This window comes from Armigeres subalbatus, chromosome 3, assembly GCF_024139115.2.
Source record: "Armigeres subalbatus isolate Guangzhou_Male chromosome 3, GZ_Asu_2, whole genome shotgun sequence".
In the NCBI taxonomy this organism is placed as follows: Eukaryota; Metazoa; Arthropoda; class Insecta; order Diptera; family Culicidae; genus Armigeres; species Armigeres subalbatus.
The window spans coordinates 79,412,879-79,430,801 of record NC_085141.1 but is presented as its reverse complement, the minus strand read 5'-3'; the positions used below and the strand labels follow the sequence as shown (position 1 = coordinate 79,430,801).

The 17,923-nt window shown below is 40.0% G+C and overlaps 1 protein-coding gene across 5 annotated transcripts in view; it reads left to right on the top strand.

Moving 5' to 3' along the window:
* LOC134224100 (poly [ADP-ribose] polymerase tankyrase) overlaps positions 1-17,533 on the top strand; it is a 60,774-nt gene extending 43,241 nt beyond the window's left edge. For all 5 annotated transcript variants that reach the window (XM_062703342.1, XM_062703344.1, XM_062703345.1 and 2 more), the window contains exons 3-12: positions 277-1,059; positions 1,118-1,977; positions 2,037-2,256; positions 2,323-2,555; positions 2,630-2,881; positions 2,951-3,239; positions 3,298-3,455; positions 14,244-14,536; positions 14,607-14,763; positions 14,883-17,533. In XM_062703342.1, the coding sequence (XP_062559326.1) occupies positions 277-1,059; positions 1,118-1,977; positions 2,037-2,256; positions 2,323-2,555; positions 2,630-2,881; positions 2,951-3,239; positions 3,298-3,455; positions 14,244-14,536; positions 14,607-14,763; positions 14,883-14,960 (3,323 nt within the window). In that variant the 3' untranslated portion in view covers positions 14,961-17,533. The remainder of the gene's footprint in view (positions 1-276; positions 1,060-1,117; positions 1,978-2,036; positions 2,257-2,322; positions 2,556-2,629; positions 2,882-2,950; positions 3,240-3,297; positions 3,456-14,243; positions 14,537-14,606; positions 14,764-14,882) is intronic.
* Positions 17,534-17,923: the final 390 nt, after the last annotated feature.

Below are 17,923 nucleotides of genomic sequence, written 5' to 3'. Positions count from 1 at the left end.
AAAGGAAGGTGGTTTGACTTGCTCATATGCCATCGCGTGCGGAAGGATTTGCTATCGACGAGTACTGTCTCCAAATTTCTAATATGACATCAGCATTTAGTCGAATAGGATTTTTATTGCACAGTTGAAAAATATAGAAAAAAAAATCTCTTCAATCAATCTGTACGTTATTCACTGAATCAATACAAATGGCATAGCAGCAATCAAACCTTCTAATTGTTGCCAATTAATTAAAAAAAATATAATAATTTAAAACTCTTTGTTTCACATACGTAGGTTACGGTCGCCGAGATGTGGTTGAATTCCTACTCACCAACGGTGCATCAATCCAGGCCCGAGACGATGGAGGGCTCCACCCGTTGCATAATGCGTGCTCGTTTGGCCATGCGGATGTCGTTCGTTTACTGCTGGAAGCCGGAGCCAATCCAAATACCCGGGACAACTGGAACTACACCCCTCTACACGAGGCCGCCAGCAAGGGTAAGGTGGATGTGTGCATTGCCCTACTGCAGCATGGTGCTGATCCAAACATCCGGAATTCTGAGAACAAAATTCCTTTGGATCTTGCCGATCCTTGCACTCGGCCGGTTTTGACGGGTGAGTACAGAAAAGATGAACTGTTAGAGGCAGCGCGATCCGGATCCGAAGAGCGACTGTTAGAACTGTTGACCCCACTGAATGTCAACTGCCATGCCAGTGATGGTCGCAAGTCCACTCCTCTGCATCTGGCCGCGGGCTACAACCGGATTCGGGTGGTGCAAATTCTACTGCAGCATGGTGCTGATGTGCACGCCAAGGACAAAGGTGGCCTGGTGCCGCTGCACAACGCATGTTCCTACGGTCACTTTGAAGTAACCGAACTACTCATCAAGCACGGTGGCAACGTCAACGCAAACGATCTCTGGGCCTTCACACCACTGCATGAGGCCGCTTCCAAAAGTCGGGTGGAGGTGTGCAGTCTGTTGTTGGCTGAAGGAGCCGATCCGACGCTACTTAACTGCCATAACAAATCGGCTATCGATTCCGCACCGACACGTGAACTTCAGGAAAAGATCACATGTAAGTTAGGGTTGATCTCAATGGAATAACATTATTACAATACAATGCTTACTTTCAGATGAATACAAGGGACACTGTGTACTGGACGCGTGCCGCCAGGCTGATATCCAGCGACTAAAAAAGAACCTCACCAATGAGACTGTGAATTTTATCCATCCGTACAGTGGAGACACTCCTTTGCATGCCGTTGCTCAGTCCGTCTATCCGAAGCGAAAGCAGGTATTGGAGGTTCTCATCAGGAAAGGTGCTCTACTGAACGAAAAGAACAAAGACTTCCTCACGCCCCTGCACATCGCTGCGGACAACTCCCACTACGAGATAATGGATGTGCTGCTGCGTCACAGTGCCAAGGTAGACGTGCTGGATGGGCTCGGCCAGACTTCGCTTCATCGATGCGCCCGGGAAGATAACATCCAAGCGTGTAGGCTGTTATTATCATACAATATCGACACTAGTATTGTTTCGCTCCAAGGATACACTGCTGCTCAGCTAGCGACTGAAAATGTACTGAAAATTCTGCAGGATCCACCATCCGACACGGTGGATCTGGAGTGCCAACTGTTGGAGGCAGCTAAGGCTGGTGATTTGGATACGGTGCGTCGAATTGTGCTGTCCAATCCGATGACGGTCAACTGTCGGGATCTAGACGGACGTCATTCGACACCGTTGCATTTCGCTGCAGGGTACAACCGTGTCCCGGTGGTGGAGTTCCTATTGGAACACGGAGCCGAGGTACACGCATCCGACAAGGGAGGATTGGTGCCGCTTCATAATGCCTGCTCGTATGGACATTATGAGGTAACCGAGTTGCTGGTAAAGCACGGGGCCAATGTAAACGTTGCCGATCTGTGGAAGTTCACTCCGCTACATGAAGCCGCAGCCAAGGGGAAGTACGAGATTGTAAAGCTGCTCATAAAGGTAGGTTTTTATGCATTTAAGTTTGAAAAAAAAATTATACCGGTATTGCAATTGTCCAGCATGGAGCAGACGTAACGAAGAAGAATCGTGATGGTGCAACGCCATTAGATTTGGTTCGGGAAGGCGACCAAGATGTAGCAGATTTGCTTCGTGGTAATGCGGCCTTGCTTGATGCCGCAAAGAAAGGCAATCTGGCACGTGTACAGCGACTGGTTACACCGGATAACATAAACTGCCGGGACGCCCAAGGCAGGAACTCAACTCCTTTGCATTTAGCTGGTAGGTTGCGTACTATTTTGTCTAACGATTCAGTAACGTGATGTGAATATGCAATTTCTCTTCCAGCTGGTTATAACAATCTGGAAGTGGCAGAGTATCTTTTGGAGCATGGTGCCGACGTCAACGCACAGGATAAAGGGGGATTAATTCCACTGCACAACGCCTCATCTTATGGACATTTGGATATTGCAGCTCTTCTGATAAAGCACAATACCGTGGTGAACGCCACAGACAAATGGGGTTACACTCCACTACATGAAGCAGCACAGAAAGGGCGGACCCAGCTTTGTTCACTACTCGTAAGTGTTTTATATAGTATTTTCTGTCCTAACTAGTATATAGAAAACTCGCAAATCTCTATTCCATCTTATAGCTCGCACATGGAGCCGATCCATTTATGAAAAACCAGGAAGGTCAAACCAGTCTTGACCTAGCGACGGCAGAGGACGTGAAATGTCTACTACAAGACGCTATGGTTGCTTCTCAGGCATCTATCGCTGCCAATGGCGGCAGCGGCACAGCTACGGGCAACACCACCTTAATGGGAACCCCGTGTTCGCCAACGACTGAAACGGTCACACTGCCAACGGGTGCGTCGATGACATTATCGGTTCCAGTTCCACAGGTGAGCCTATTTTTTGCGTATGTTAGCACAGAAAACATTAATCTCAATTCTTCATCTACGATTGATCAGCTTCCGGTACGCAGTTGCCTCAGTCCGGCGCAGGGTGCCGAAACGAATGTTGATGGTGTGATTCTGGACGACGACAAGATGACACAGGTGCCATCGATCGAATCCTCGGTGTCCGCATTCCTTACTAGTCTTCAGTTGGAGCATCTGATCGAGCTGCTCGAGCGCGAACAAATCACAATGGACATCCTGGCCGAGATGGGCCACGAAGATCTGAAACAGGTCGGCGTATCGGCGTACGGATTCCGGCACAAAATTCTAAAAGGCATCGCCACCCTCCGGGCCACCACAGGTCAGAATAATGTAGACGGCAATTCTGTGAACATAACTAAATGATGCAATCATTATAGGACTAGGACTAACTCCGAACCCGGGCACTCTTCTGGTGGATTTACTTCCCGACGACAAGGAATTTCTTGCCGTCGAAGAAGAAATGCAAGCGACGATAAGAGAGCACCGGGATAATGGTCACTCTGGCGGTTACTTCAATCGATACAACATCGTTAGGGTGAGTGACTTTCGTTTTGAGTTTGTGTAACACCGGCGTCGATCGCCCCAAATTCTGCACTGCACACCTAATATTAAATTCTGAGAAACTTTCGGCTTCTTTTGCTAACTGCGAAACATGTTCGATAGGGAACGCCGTTTATGCGGCTTGATTTTACTGTTTTAAAGACATAAAAGCATTCAGAAACAATAATAATAATAATAATATAATAGAAGAAAAGAATAATAATAATAATAGGCAGCAGAAGAGCGATATTGTGGTGGAGGTGGAGACATACGTGAGGCAAGACGGAAATTGGGCTGCACCAGGACCCGCTTTTGCGCATATGTATGTTATTTTCTAGTGAAGAAACTCTTAACGGTCCACAGGCGAATGGGGGAATGTTTCAACACGGTAATTGCTAACCCCGGGCAGTTACCAGAATTTATCACTAGGGGTGTCATTTATCTTCTGCTGAAGGATGGGAAACCTTTAAACCCGGAAAGGAATATCGCAAGGCGGTACCTTTAGTCTTCTATGGTTTTCCCATGAACCATCTTAGTAGAGCACTCAACCAATACAATAAAAGCTATCATTATAAGAGTGGAGGAAGGAGTATAAACATTACCCACGCCTTTATGGACGATTTGAAGCGGTTTGCGGAACCTGTAGAGAATCTGCACCATTTTCTGCACCGAATGTTATGTAGTTTGGAATCGATAAATGTAGATCAATACATCTACGCCGAAGTGAACTGGTGGATACCGAAAGTTTCCGTGTCAACGAACAGGGGGAGATTCGAAACATGGTTGAAGTCAAAACGTACAAGTTCCTAGGTTTGATGCAACTGAAAGGATTTCGCGGCACGATGATCAAGAAAGACTGGAGCAAAAGTTTTTGCACCGTGTCAACGGTATTTTGAAGAGCTTCTTTTTAGCCGGCAACAAGGTGAAGGCGTTTACCGTTGCCTTGTTGACATACAGTTTCGAGGATGTAAAGTTTTGGATCCAGCAGTTTTGAAGATACTTTGAAGCTTATCACGGATTCAGTGCCCTGCATCTGGCGCATGAAGACTATCAGCTGAATTGCGACATCAAAACTGTCGACAAGATGGTTGCAACTTCCTTTTTATATTTATTTATTATTTATTTAAAGTTTACATCAAACAGACTACTTATGTCCTAAAGATGGTAAAAAAATAAGCATACAAAAAATGGACACAAACACTGAAACAGCTATGATGTGAAAAATTCTACGACGCAGTGCAAATCGTAGGAAGCGTCGTTGCACGGACTCAATTCGTTCGGCACCGTTCGTATAATTGGGATTCCAAACGGCGGAGCAATACTCCAGTATCGACCGCACCAGTGGCCAATACAAAGACTTCAGACAGTAAATGTCAGAAAATTCTTTAGCCATCCGAAAGATAAAGCCCAGGGTTTTGGAAACCTTACCTACAACGTATGAAATATGCATCTTGTACGTCAGCTGGGAATCCAAAATAACGCCCAAGTCTTTGACATGACTCAGACGTTCTATGCTGGTATTCAAAATCGTGTAGTCAAATCTAACGGGATTTTTAATCCAAGAAAAAGTGATCATCGAGCATTTGGCCGGATTGACTATCATACGGTTGACGTTGCACCAATTGGCAAAGGATTCTAACTGACGTTGAAGGAAATAGCAATCGTCGATGGATTAGACCTGCAAAGAAGTTGCATGGGGCGCATCCCCATCAACTGGATCTGGAATATATCGAAAAAGTGGCATCGAATATGTGGCTGGTGCGCGGTGAACTTTTCTGTAGGGCTGTTCAGTAGGAGAGACTATCGAGCATATCGAGTCCGGGTATTCAGTCTTAGCTGATGTAGCCTATCTCGGTCGCCATAAAGAATTTGCCAAGATTGTGCACCAACAACTTACTTGAAATCTTGTTGTATTTCATAGGTAGCATAGGAAGGAACAAGACTTTATTGTTCTTGGTTCTCGTATTTGGTTTTGCCAAGATTACTTCTTTATTTTTTTATTCTTTATTCTTTTCCCTTACTCCTTCTTCTGCCATCTTTCTTCCTACTTCCGCCTCCCTCTTTTCTTCTTCATTTTTTTTCTTTTTCTTATTATTTTTCTTCTTTTTTTCTTTTTTCTTCTTCAATCCTTCTTTGTTCTTTTTTCCTTCTTCCTTCTTCGTTCTACTTTCCTTCTTTTTAGATCTTCCTCCATAGTCCTTCCTTCTTCTCTCCTCCTTTTTTGTTTTTATTTACTTTTTTTCTATCTTTTTCCTTCTTCCTTCTATCTTTTTCCTTCTTCCTTCTTTCTTCTTCCTACTTCTTTGTTTGTTTTCTTTTATTTTCAGTTTTTATCTTTTTCTTCCTTCTCCATTCTTTCCTTTTTCCTTCTTATTCTTTCTTTTTCTTGTTTTCTTCCTTTTTCCTTCTTCTTTTTTTATTTCCTATCTGAAGAAAAGGATTTTTTTTAATTTCTTCTTCTATTTTCCTTGTTCCAATCACTCTTTTTTTCTTCCTTATTCGTTCTTTATTCTTCGTACTTCCTTTTTCTTTATCCTTTCTTCTTTCTTCTTCATTTCTTCCTTTCTTCTGCTTCTTTCGTCCTGTTTTATTTTGCCTTCATTTTCCTTCTTTTTTTCTTCTTCTTTCTTACTTCTTCCTTTTCTGTTTTTATTCTTGTTCTTTCTTTTTTCTTCTTTCTTCATCTTTCTCCTTATTTCTTTATTTTGTGTTTCAGCCTTCTGATACTTTCAGCCTTTTGAGTTCAGCCTAATGTTCTTTCGTAGGATACCCACTGGAGTGTATTTTCAGCGCGCGCGCTCCTGTGGCTCTGGGGTGCATTTTTTGACAGTTTGCCATGACATTTAGAAAATACAAATATCTTTCTATTAGTTGAACTTAATTAGTTGAGACTATAAAATCATTTAGATGGCGTAAAATCAAAGAGCAGAATTTTTTGCCTTGAGTGTAGGACAACACTGACTACAGGACGAATCGAATCCAGGAATGTCTCGATGATTATATTTGATGGGTTCTGATAATCCCAAATCAAGCGCCAATGAAAAACCACAAAATTTTACGCTCAAAATAAAGTGTAAAAATATGTGAATACTAGCATAAAAATATGCAATACTGGCCTGGCATAAAAATATGTGAAAACTAATCGACCCGGCATATTAGGTGTTCGATTTTTCACGATTTTCTCAGCCTTCCTCGTGATATTCTCATAAAAGAGTTATGCGGATACGAACACAGACCTTTTCATTTTTATTATATAGATAGAAGAAGAAGATTGTTTTGTGTTCTATTCACGAGCTTAGTGTGGTTTAGCTGTACTTCGACTATTTATGATGTGAACAAGTATCGCAACAATAGCTAACTATTTCCGTGCATCAAGTGCATGCGGATCGCTTTCTTGATTTGCGTAAAAATCGAAATCGAAAATCGCCAATTTTTGCGTGACGTACTTTATGGATGTTCCCTTATGTACGAAACGCGATGCTGATACCTGTTGCTTATCATCTAGTGCTGCAGAATGGCAATTCGTCATGAGTCTTACTCTAGCGAAGCGATTGAAGTAAGTTTCCGTCGTTAAGGGGTCCATTACTAGCACTCACTCCCTACGCCCTAAAAATTTTTATGGCGGGAAATTTTCTCGACTTTTCAAAACATAGAAATCGTACACGGAAGTTTTTCACAAACACTTCGAAGCGGCTATATTCCTGTTGTGAGATGCGATCCCGGGCGAAGCTTGAGAGCAAATCGATAACTAATTTTGTTATTGTGAAATCGTCTAATTTTGATAACTTAGGTTGATATCCTTTTGGTCGTTTTAACGGTTAAAAGATCAAAATCTACAGCAGAAAAATGTTACTGTGACATCAAATTGAAAACTATTTCTGCTATCGATGAGAGCAAATCTAAAACTAATTTTGATATTGGTTTCGAGAACAAAATAAGTACACAGTTTGATGTCAGATCATACAATTTAGAAATCAACAGCAAAATGAGATCAAAATATGTAATCAGTCATGATGATTTATATTTGAAAACAAATTATGATTTCAATTTGATATCTATATCAAAATATGTTTTCTATATGCTCTCTTTATGTTTTCAGACTTTGCTCGGGATACCAATATGTTGATAGAAAGTAGAAATACACCCAGGTTTTTTTTACACGGTTTGGTTTTAGTCGTTTAAGACCTTCAGCATCAATGAAACAATGAGTTAACCCCACGAAAAAATTCAGAAAAAATCAAAGAAAATTCAGGGGGTATTTAGAAAGCAGTGAAAATTCAGGTTACCCGAGAAATTAATGAATTCCAACCGTGTAAAAAAAAAACCTGGGTGTATACAGAAACGAGCGCTCTATAAGAAAAAATCAAGTCCTTTTTATCTTAGAACGGGTAGATCCGTGATTTCAGAGAATAAAATATGTCATTCCTCCCTTTAAGCAGTCGCCTAGGTACTTAAGAAATTCTTTTTTTTTTTTGTCTTTATTAGAAAGACTTGCAGCCCTCGGCTGGCTCACCTCTAAGAAATTTCTAATTACGCCTTGTGATAATAGATTCCATCTTTCGTGTTTAACCTTTCGGTAGGATCGCGACTTTTAGACACCATAGTAAATATTAGAGTGGGGCGTTATGGTCATTTTTTCAAATCAGTGGTTTTTCGAAGCCATTCTGGGTCTCAAACAACTGTGCAGAATTTGGGACCGATTGGTTGCTTCCTCGCTTTCCGCATCGCGTTTGAACTTTGTATGGAAATTAGTATGGGAGAAGGTATATTTTTGCATTTCTACTACTAGAGGTTTCAGTTTATCGTAAACCAAGTGGCACATTGCGTTAAAGTATAACCCAAAGGATGCCGAAAAACTTTGCTGAAGAAGGCACGTTGCTGGAACGCCCACATAATACTAAAGACACACTGGTGGTACAAGGACCGTGGTATACCACGGTTATATACCCTAGTACATATTGTACCATGATTTTCCACGTTGTACCAGCATGGTACAAGGCGACACACCTGTGGTACAACTTGTACCATGGTACGAATACCATCAGTGTGTCATTAGTATAACGCTTCGAAGATTAAATGTTCAAACCATATGCAAAAAATCGTTTATTCTGCCAGCACTGCCGAACTACGTAGACCAATAATTCGACTGAGTGTTATTTCAAAATAATTGATCTTACAGGGCTTTAGAGCAAATGGGGATCTGTCCATCGAAGGATCGAAGTAAGCCGCGCTCGCGAGTGGTCGTGCTTTTTTTTCCTGCGTCGAAATTTATGTCATTTTTCTTTACGATTCGGCTGGCGGATTTGTGCGGATGTTAACATAATTAGTATTTTATAAACTAAAGTCTTTGAAGTGTGGTGAACAGAAAGGATAATGAAAGAAATATTACTGCATCCTTATATTAAGTTTGTGTGGAAGTGTCATAGTTTTCAAGAAAATATCTTAGCTTAATAACTACCAATCTCAAGAAACCCAAGAAAAAAGATAACTTAAGAGCTGCAATTTTCGCGATCTGGGAAGACGATTCGGTTCGGATCAAGGATGAACATGTGAAAATGGGATAGTCGAATCATGATTCTGTCCGACAGTGGATATTCAATTAAATTCACTTACTCCACCGGACTTCTCTCCGGCTGTTACCTGCCGATTGCTTTGTGAGGATCAAGGGAAAGATGCTGGCACAAGACTAAATAATAAGATAAGTAACGAATTTCTTATATAAGTTACTTATGAATCTTTTAGGTACGTCACGTGGAAGCTACTCATTTTGAACTCACCCTTTGTGTGGCAAATTTTTCGAGATTTAGCACACTGTTTATTGATCGTTATTGGTCTTCATATCCTCACATATCCTCTTCGTCATACTATTCACAATTTACAATGCACTTTTATTTAAATAATATCCTGCCAACTGTATTCGACTATACCTTCTCGTTATTTTCAACGTGTGTATTTTTATATTCATCAATTTTTATTTAAAACGATAAACTAAATATTTGGTTATTTCAGTTATCATCTTTTAATCAATAATATTTGGTATTCTATATAATAAAAATGAGTTGAGGTTTCCTTCCTGACGGTTTGACTCGCGAACAGGTTGACCGATTTGCAAGATTTTATTCTTAATCGATTCGTTCTGGGATCCGCAAGGTTTGTTGGTGAACTTAACGGGGAAATGTAAAAAAAAATCATTTGAATACAATTTTAGGTCAGCTGTTGAGGAAAACAAAACATTTGAATTTAACATTAGCACATGCGGGGAGGGGTTTTCCATATATGATTCTTTTCTTCTCGTTTCAGAGAGCGAGCAATGGCGCTTAAACCTAGGCTTATTAGCTAGGGCAAGTCTAATACCTTGTCCCATCCCAGGAAGTTAAACATCAAGGAAAACGGAGTGACATAAATTTCTTAGCATGGTCACTCCCAACGTTTGAATAAACTTATCATATCATTTGCTTATGATGATATTCCAAAACTAAATTCCCTACCAACCATCCAACTCCTTGATCTATGAGGGCGTCGGTGAGTCGCTGGCCTCTCACTAAGTAGATGTCATATCATCATTTCCTTCCCTTCCCTAGTAACGGAGAAGATGGGCGTGGCCGACAATGGTAGTTTTCATGCTTTGTCATTTTGGACCTCCAATTGGGTTGCTATTAATTCCCAAATAGTAATCCATAAGCAGTTGGGGTAAGAAAGTTAAAGAATATACATCGGGACTAATTTGCGATTTGGGCGTAACTTATTTTGTAAACAAACATTGTTTCATGGATTCCAAAGAATGCAAGTGCTTTTCTCCAAAACTAATTCCCTTACCTGATAGAGGAAAGCTCATTCTGTCGGATACATATCGTGGTTTTGCCGGGAAATGGTTGTTTTAGCAGGAATTTGCCTTCCAATGTTTGTTTACAAAATAAGTTACGCCCAAATCGCAAATCAGTCCCGACATGACAGCTATCAGTATGCAATCTACGAAATACTCCGTTACAACGCAACGCAACGCAACAGGGCTTTAGAGCAAATGGGAGCTATCCGGAATCATTTCACAAAGAAAAAAACCGACAAGAAGGAAGATGGGTTTTGCCCTTCGATAACCGTAGGTCGTCCGGTAGTGCTGGCAGAAACATTGATTTCTTGCATATGGTTTAAACAATCAATTTTCGAAACGTAATAACATTTTTTGTAGACCTTTCAGCTATGTACCTTATTCGGCAAAGTCTTTCAGCATCTTTCAGACTATATGCTAGCGTATTGAGTCACGTGGTTGATGATAAATTGAAGCCGCTAAGAGCAAAAATGTTATAAAGTACGTTTTCCCATACTAATCTCCATGTAAATTTAAAACGCGATGCGGCATGCGAGGTCGTAACCAATCGAGCCCATATTTTGCACAGTTGATTGGGGTCCCAAAACGATTCAGAAAAACCTTGATCTCACTTGATCGGACGAAGTTTGCGATTTTCCATACAACTGCGCCCTACTATAGTAAATATTCTTTTTGTTTTCTCGTACAACAAAGTTGTACAGAAGGCTATAATTTCACTCCAAAAGCCAAATTTTGATAGAAGGCTCGGAGACCCATAGTGTTATATACAAATCGACTCAGCTCGAAAAACTGAGTAAATATCCGTCTGTGTGTGTGTGGATGTGTGTAGCCCCAGGAATTTTTAATGTTAAACACGTTTCATATAGAAAGACCGATTCGAGTGCAACTAGTTTCATTCAACGGAGAAACTTTCCTAGTTGGGCACTATTGTTTTGTTTGTTAATAACTCATTCGGTTTGAATAATATTTCTATTTTTCTTTTAACAAATACGCTGTTTACATGCACACTTTAAGTCATTAATCAATTTAGCCGTGACGCAATCCATTACTCTCACAGTTGAGTAATTCTTAACCCTCAAAGGCGCAAGGCGATTTTTTTAGAAATCATCGGAAATATTTTTAACGTAAATAACCATTGAAATTATTAACATTGAACTTATTTTCGGTTTGTTGTTTTAAAACAACATTGCGCATTTAAGGGTTAAGTAGCGTGATATAATCGCATCAAAGCTTCTAACCGGCAAAATGTAGGCAATTTACGTTGCATTTACCATATTAATTCGAATTCAACACATTGAATTGAGAAAGGCATAATCGCCACTGGTGGATAAATTTGGGTTTTTTTTCTTTTTTTGACTATCTGCGAAATTTTACAAGTTCTGATCATCCACGTAGGGGGGGTGACAAGATCGCCATATGGGGCTAGACAGCCAACGTTGATTATGACTTAAGTGAGCATTATAGTCACGTTATTATTACGATGGATGGTTAACAATAATGTAAAAGGGCTATACAACTGAAAAACGAACTTTGACAACCTCACTTGTTCTTGAAATACTGATTTCAAGATGGCTTAGTTGAAATTCGAATTTTCTTATAATTTTGTAGTTACATAATTTAAGGTTCGAAGCCAATTTTTCAGCAGAAATTGATATTTACTAAAGCTTTTATATAACTATACTGCCATGAATCGCATATTTGCCCCATACGATAAGAAAAACCCAGCAAAGATGGGGCAGATATGTGATTCACGGCAGTATAGTCTATCTACATTAATAATTTGAGAAGATTCACAGTAATTATGATCCATAGGATATAGATCTTTGGATATACGTCAACTTGGGGCGGTATTGTCAACTGTATTAGGAACAAGGTCATCTACAGGATTAAGAGTCGCCTAACCCTTAAATGCATTTAAAAAATCATCAATATAGTTTCTGCCTGAATCAGAGATGATTCAAACAACGGATATGGTTTCAATCGTAGAAATTAGCTTTAGGTAAATTCAGATATTGTCGTAAAGCCAGAGGTCAACAAATCAACATGAAATACTACTTTTTCAAGCGAAACATTATTTGAACATATTCTCTAGAAGTGCAAGCAATGTGTCACCCATCGTCTTGCCCGAGGGAGTGACCATGTCGCCACATATGATAAATATGGCGGTACCCCGTTTGGCATAATGCCATATGGCATAATGCCGTAATGGCCATTTGGCATAAGGGCCGTTTGGCATAATGACCATTTGGCATAATATGTATGCGGTGTCAAATTGAAGGCCATTTGGCATAAGGGCCGTTTGGCATAAGGACCATTTGGCATAATTTGTATGCGGTGTCAAATTGAGGGCCGTTTGGCATAAAGGCCATTTGGCATAATTTATATACGGTTCCAAATTAATTGCCGTTTGCAACAATTCATATGCAATAAAGAAGGGTAAATTACAGAAAAAGTGAATAAAAGTTTTGATATCAAGGCTTTCAAGAAATGTTCAGTTCAAAAATTCCATTGAAATAAACAAAGAACTGCTCGCGTTTCAAAGAAGGGTGAATTATAGGAAATGAAAATTATAAAGTATTGAAGTGAATAATCTTCAGCGGGATATACAGTGAACCCTTCAAGAGACGATGTTCTATGACTCGATATCGAGTCATGGAAGCAAGTTATGCCATATTATAAAATATGTTATGGATTTCTGCGATGGTCCCTTGAAAAACCCTAGCAGCACATGTTTCACATAGATTTAACTGCAATTCATCTGTGACCAGATTTGGCCACAAACAAGTTGCTGCACCATTTTGGCTGACTTTTGTTGCTCGGGAAGCTTTTCAAGGATTATATATCCCACTTCTCGATATTTCCTTGAGCCGATGGTCCCTTTATTATCGACTCATGGAGGATTGACTGTATCAACAATTTTATGGTGTACCGTTTCGTGATGCACGTGTTTGCCTGTTATAAGGCAAAATGTGTTATTTTGCCTTCTATAACTGCTCGCATTTGCCCGGTATAAGGCCAAATGTGTTATTTTGCCTTCTTTGAATACTCGAATTTGCTCGTGTATTGGCAGCAAAACGATTCACTGCAAAATAATTTTTACTGCGGAATGATACAAAACGCAGAATGGAATATTGCGCAATGGTAATGCTCGCAATATGGTACATCAATAAATGGATTACCGCGGAATATTGTACCGCAAATTGTTGTATAATCTTTAGAGCTTTAAAGTCTACTTAGCATCATCGGAGTAATTCACCTCCGATGATGGTAAGTAGATTCCTGGGCAAATAATTTGGAACAGTATGTAAATTATGCCAAATGGATATTATGCCAAACGGCCCTCAATTTGACACCGCATACAAATTATGCCAAATGGTCGTTATGCCAAACGGCCCTTATGCCAAATGGCCATTATGCCAAATGGCCTTCAATTTGACACCGCATACATATTATGCCAAATGGCCATTATGCCAAACGGCCCTTATGCCAAATGGCCATTATGCCAAACGGCGTTATGCCAAACGACATTATGCCATATGGCATTAGGCCAAACGGGGTACCGCCGATAAATATAGGCATCATAAAACCACCTTTTTCAAAATCAGTTTATAAGACAATGAAACGCCATTAATGTCATTGTAATTGCTTATTGATACTTATGTCAAAGGTAGGTCATCATAAAGGTGTTTCATGGACAAATCAGCAGAATTCAAAGGAGTTTCACTATTCTACAAAGATTGCCGCTTAGGGTGGCCATCTTGCCCCACTTTTCCCTAGTTACTACGAATGATCGAGGTTTAACTAAAGCCAATCGAGGTTTAACCAAGAGCCAATAAAAAATTCCCAAATTTTTGCATTTGTTTTGTAGTTGTATTTAATCAGGTAAAATACGCAGAATTAGGGCCGGTCACGGTACACAAATAAAAAAATTTCATGGCTATATCTATTCGACCGTAGGTGCAAAAAGTCCAAAACCGTAAACTGTGGGAACGATACGTTCACCGGCGGAAGGAAATATCCGAGGAAAACGGACACCAGGCGAGCGAACGGATGCTTTTCCACGGATCGCCCTTCATCAATGCCATCGTGCAGAAGGGATTCGACGAGCGTCATGCCTATATCGGTGGTATGTTCGGCGCGGGCATCTACTTTGCGGAGCACAGCTCTAAGTCCAATCAGTACGTGTATGGGATTGGCGGAGGAATTGGATGTCCGGCGCATAAAGACAAATCCTGTTATCAGTGTCATAGGTAAATTGTGAGGAAACAATAAATTCTGATATTGTTTTATTAACGTTTTGGTTGCATTTCATTGGAACAGACAATTACTACTTTGTCGAGTAGCTCTAGGAAAATCGTTCCTGCAATTTAGTGCAATGAAGATGGCTCACGCACCACCAGGACATCACTCCGTCATTGGAAGGCCGTCAGCTGGCGGATTGCATTTTCCGGAATATGTCGTATACCGGGGTGAACAGGTAAATCAATTCCTACCGATATGAATTCTCGTCTGTATTTCTGAACAAAAAAAGTTGTATGGTTCAGTTTTATTAATACGGAATAGTCAATATTAAAATAAACCAACTTTTATCTTCAGGCTTATCCAGAATATCTGATCACCTACCAAATCGTCAAACCGGATGATAGTGCCAGCCCCGAGGAACCAGCAAGATGATGGACAATCTCCGCAGTCAGCAACATTGGTCAGAACAACAACATCGTTTTTGCCAGCACCAGCAGTGGTACCAACAATAGCAGCAGTAATCCTAACAACAGCATTAGTAACGGTAGCAACACTAGAAGCAACAGCAACAACAATAATAATGGGAACAGTGCAATTGCCAGCGTGCACACTTCGAGTTTTACGAGAATCCGCTCGACTACCCGTTCGACGATGGCCAAAGCTACGGCGGTTCGGGTTTCGACTGGAAAAAAGTTCAGCCAACTATTGATCATCACCCCGGCGGTTGCCATCGATAACAACAACGATGGGGGCTACAGTGGGCCATTCACTTCACACGACAGCGGATGCGGAAGCAGTGGGGCAGGAAGCGATGCAAGCTTAGATGAAAGCGATGGAGGCAATGATCGAATCAACAACGCAAGTGATAGGAACAACAACGACAAATCAAATCGATTGAAGCTGCTACCCAAGGTACGGCAACATATCGTCACTAAGGTGTCGTCGTCTTCAATGGGTGGCTGTGGAGGCAGGAATGGTGAGAATGCCACACACTCCTGGCGGTGGTGTTCGATCATTTGTTCAGCGGTAAGATGTTTTCGGGCAGCTACTCATACTCAGCAACATTTTGGTACGATTCATTATACGGCGAGTACAGGGGTGGGTTCGAATGTTGACGAGGATATGGGTGCGAGAGGGAGGAACTCAATAAGGAATCCTCTAAGTAGTGGGCGTGTGGATTCGGAAAGAAGGGGAACCTCTAGGTTCAGTAGCAACCATATCTACGAGTACACTATCAAGAGTTATCGTTCCGGTGCGAATGACCATGACCATATTAATAACAATAGCAACCGTAATAATGGGCATCATTCCGGAGGTGACTCGACCGATCGAAGCAACATTATGTACAAGTTGTGACAGAATTCGAGCACATTAACTCCACATTACAGCAGTTCTTTCATGCTTTGGTTATCGCTTCTCTGTAAGCCTTGCCAGCAGCAAATAGCAACAACACCATACTGCCAAATATTATTATCGATGTTTGTCATTATTGTTGATCTCATACAAATGCCGCATCTCATTATAGAGATGCATTTGAATATTGACAAGTTGCAGGAATAAGATTCAGCGATTTCAACTTTTTTTTCGATTTTCAGTGAATTTCAAAGCGTCCTAGAAAGTGTCTCAAATAGATAAGGAAGCAGAAACAAACTTATGACACTTATGATCAAAAACGTTATGCATATTTTTTTTTTTTGCTGTGGGCACAGTAATTTCATGATATTTTGTACCTATTCAGAGTCATATGTGGCATTTACGAATGTACGTATATTCACACTACAGACGTCCCAGGTGATCAAAGGGCGTTCTTTGATATCATTTGATTGATTTGAACATGATATTTTCAAAAGTTCTTTTAAGCAGCAATTTCTAACAATCAAACGAAAATTTAATAGATTCTATGTAATCCGAGCAAAACTTCCCATGTTTTTTTACAGTTAAGTTGGGGATTTCGAAAAGAACGAAAAATGTCTTAATCTTTCTAATCTTAATTTCTTTCTGGCGTTCTGCTGCATTAGTACCAAAACACAAAAGTTTGAAGATAACTAAGCTCTGGCTACTCATTAAACACATATATTGAACTCTGTTTTCATTGAATGATCGGTCCATCAGCATTGGTTGGTTGAAACTTGTAATATCGGAACAGAAAAGCGTCACTCGAACGAAACAACACATCAATCCAATAATTTCTAAAGACCGTTGACCTTATTTTACGTACATGTGTGTTTATTTGATTATCTAACAAACAAAACACTATCTGCAACTGAACCAAATTGGGTGTATTTTTTTGAAACAATAATCACGTTGAAAATAAATAACAGTATTTATAGTCCCCGAATTACTTAATGAATAATATGAGCGAGACAAATCTACAAAAAAAGTTCTGACACATGCGCTGAAAATCGACGAGAGAAAAAGTTAACCCTTTCCCTCCCATGAAAAATAAGAATTTTAAATGCCAATGGGTCATAAATATTTGAAACAAGACAAAACCATTAACTTCTTTCCATTCTACAGTTCTACAGTACGACAAAAGGCGTGTACCACCTATGCTACTTTGGGAAGGAAAAGGTTAACCCACTGTTTTTGCGGTGGTAATGACCATACTTTGACAATTTCTTGGTGTGACTATAGTTTCATTATTCGTTTTTATTTGTGTTTAAAAAAACGAGAACTGATGAATTTAATCGTAAGCTTTTCTTCTACCATTTTGTATGGTTGTCCTGGGTGTTCGCACGTGATCTTGAATCTAGGCCGAATAGAAGATGGTAAAATCTGGAAAGACAGTTTTTGTGAGAAAAGTTAAATATCTACAAATATCCTACTCTCTATCCATATACTCTAATTAAGAAAATACCGAAAAAAAATCTTTGAAAAACCAGAACAAAAAAATAATTGAAGAAGGCGATCATGGCCATCATATCCAGGGTCAATGAGCAGTATGGCATGTAATGGCAGGTCTTTTTTAGTAGTATAATAAATTATAATACATATGCGCAAATGAAGTGCGGGCTATAGCGTATTAATAAGATGACAGCCTTGAAGAGTAAATTAATCATCAGGTAATTCAAAACTTCTAACCAATGCACAGTGTTTTCTAACCCAGGAATTCGTGATCGAAAATGTTTTGGCCATGAAAAGTTGATTTTAGAGGCTCAGTGACTTCGGAGAAAAGTTTCAGTATGTTAAGCTCCATATTTCGAAAAAAAATTGTTTTTGACTAATCCCCCTTAAAGTGAGATGGAAATTATCTTTTCACCAATTATGAAGATACATAATTGGTGTCTTCGAGAAAGTTGTAGAAAAAGTTTCTACGAAAAATTTTGCTATATAAACTTTATTTCTATCTCCTATAGAAGTCGAGATATGGGTCGTTATTTATGAACGACCACCAA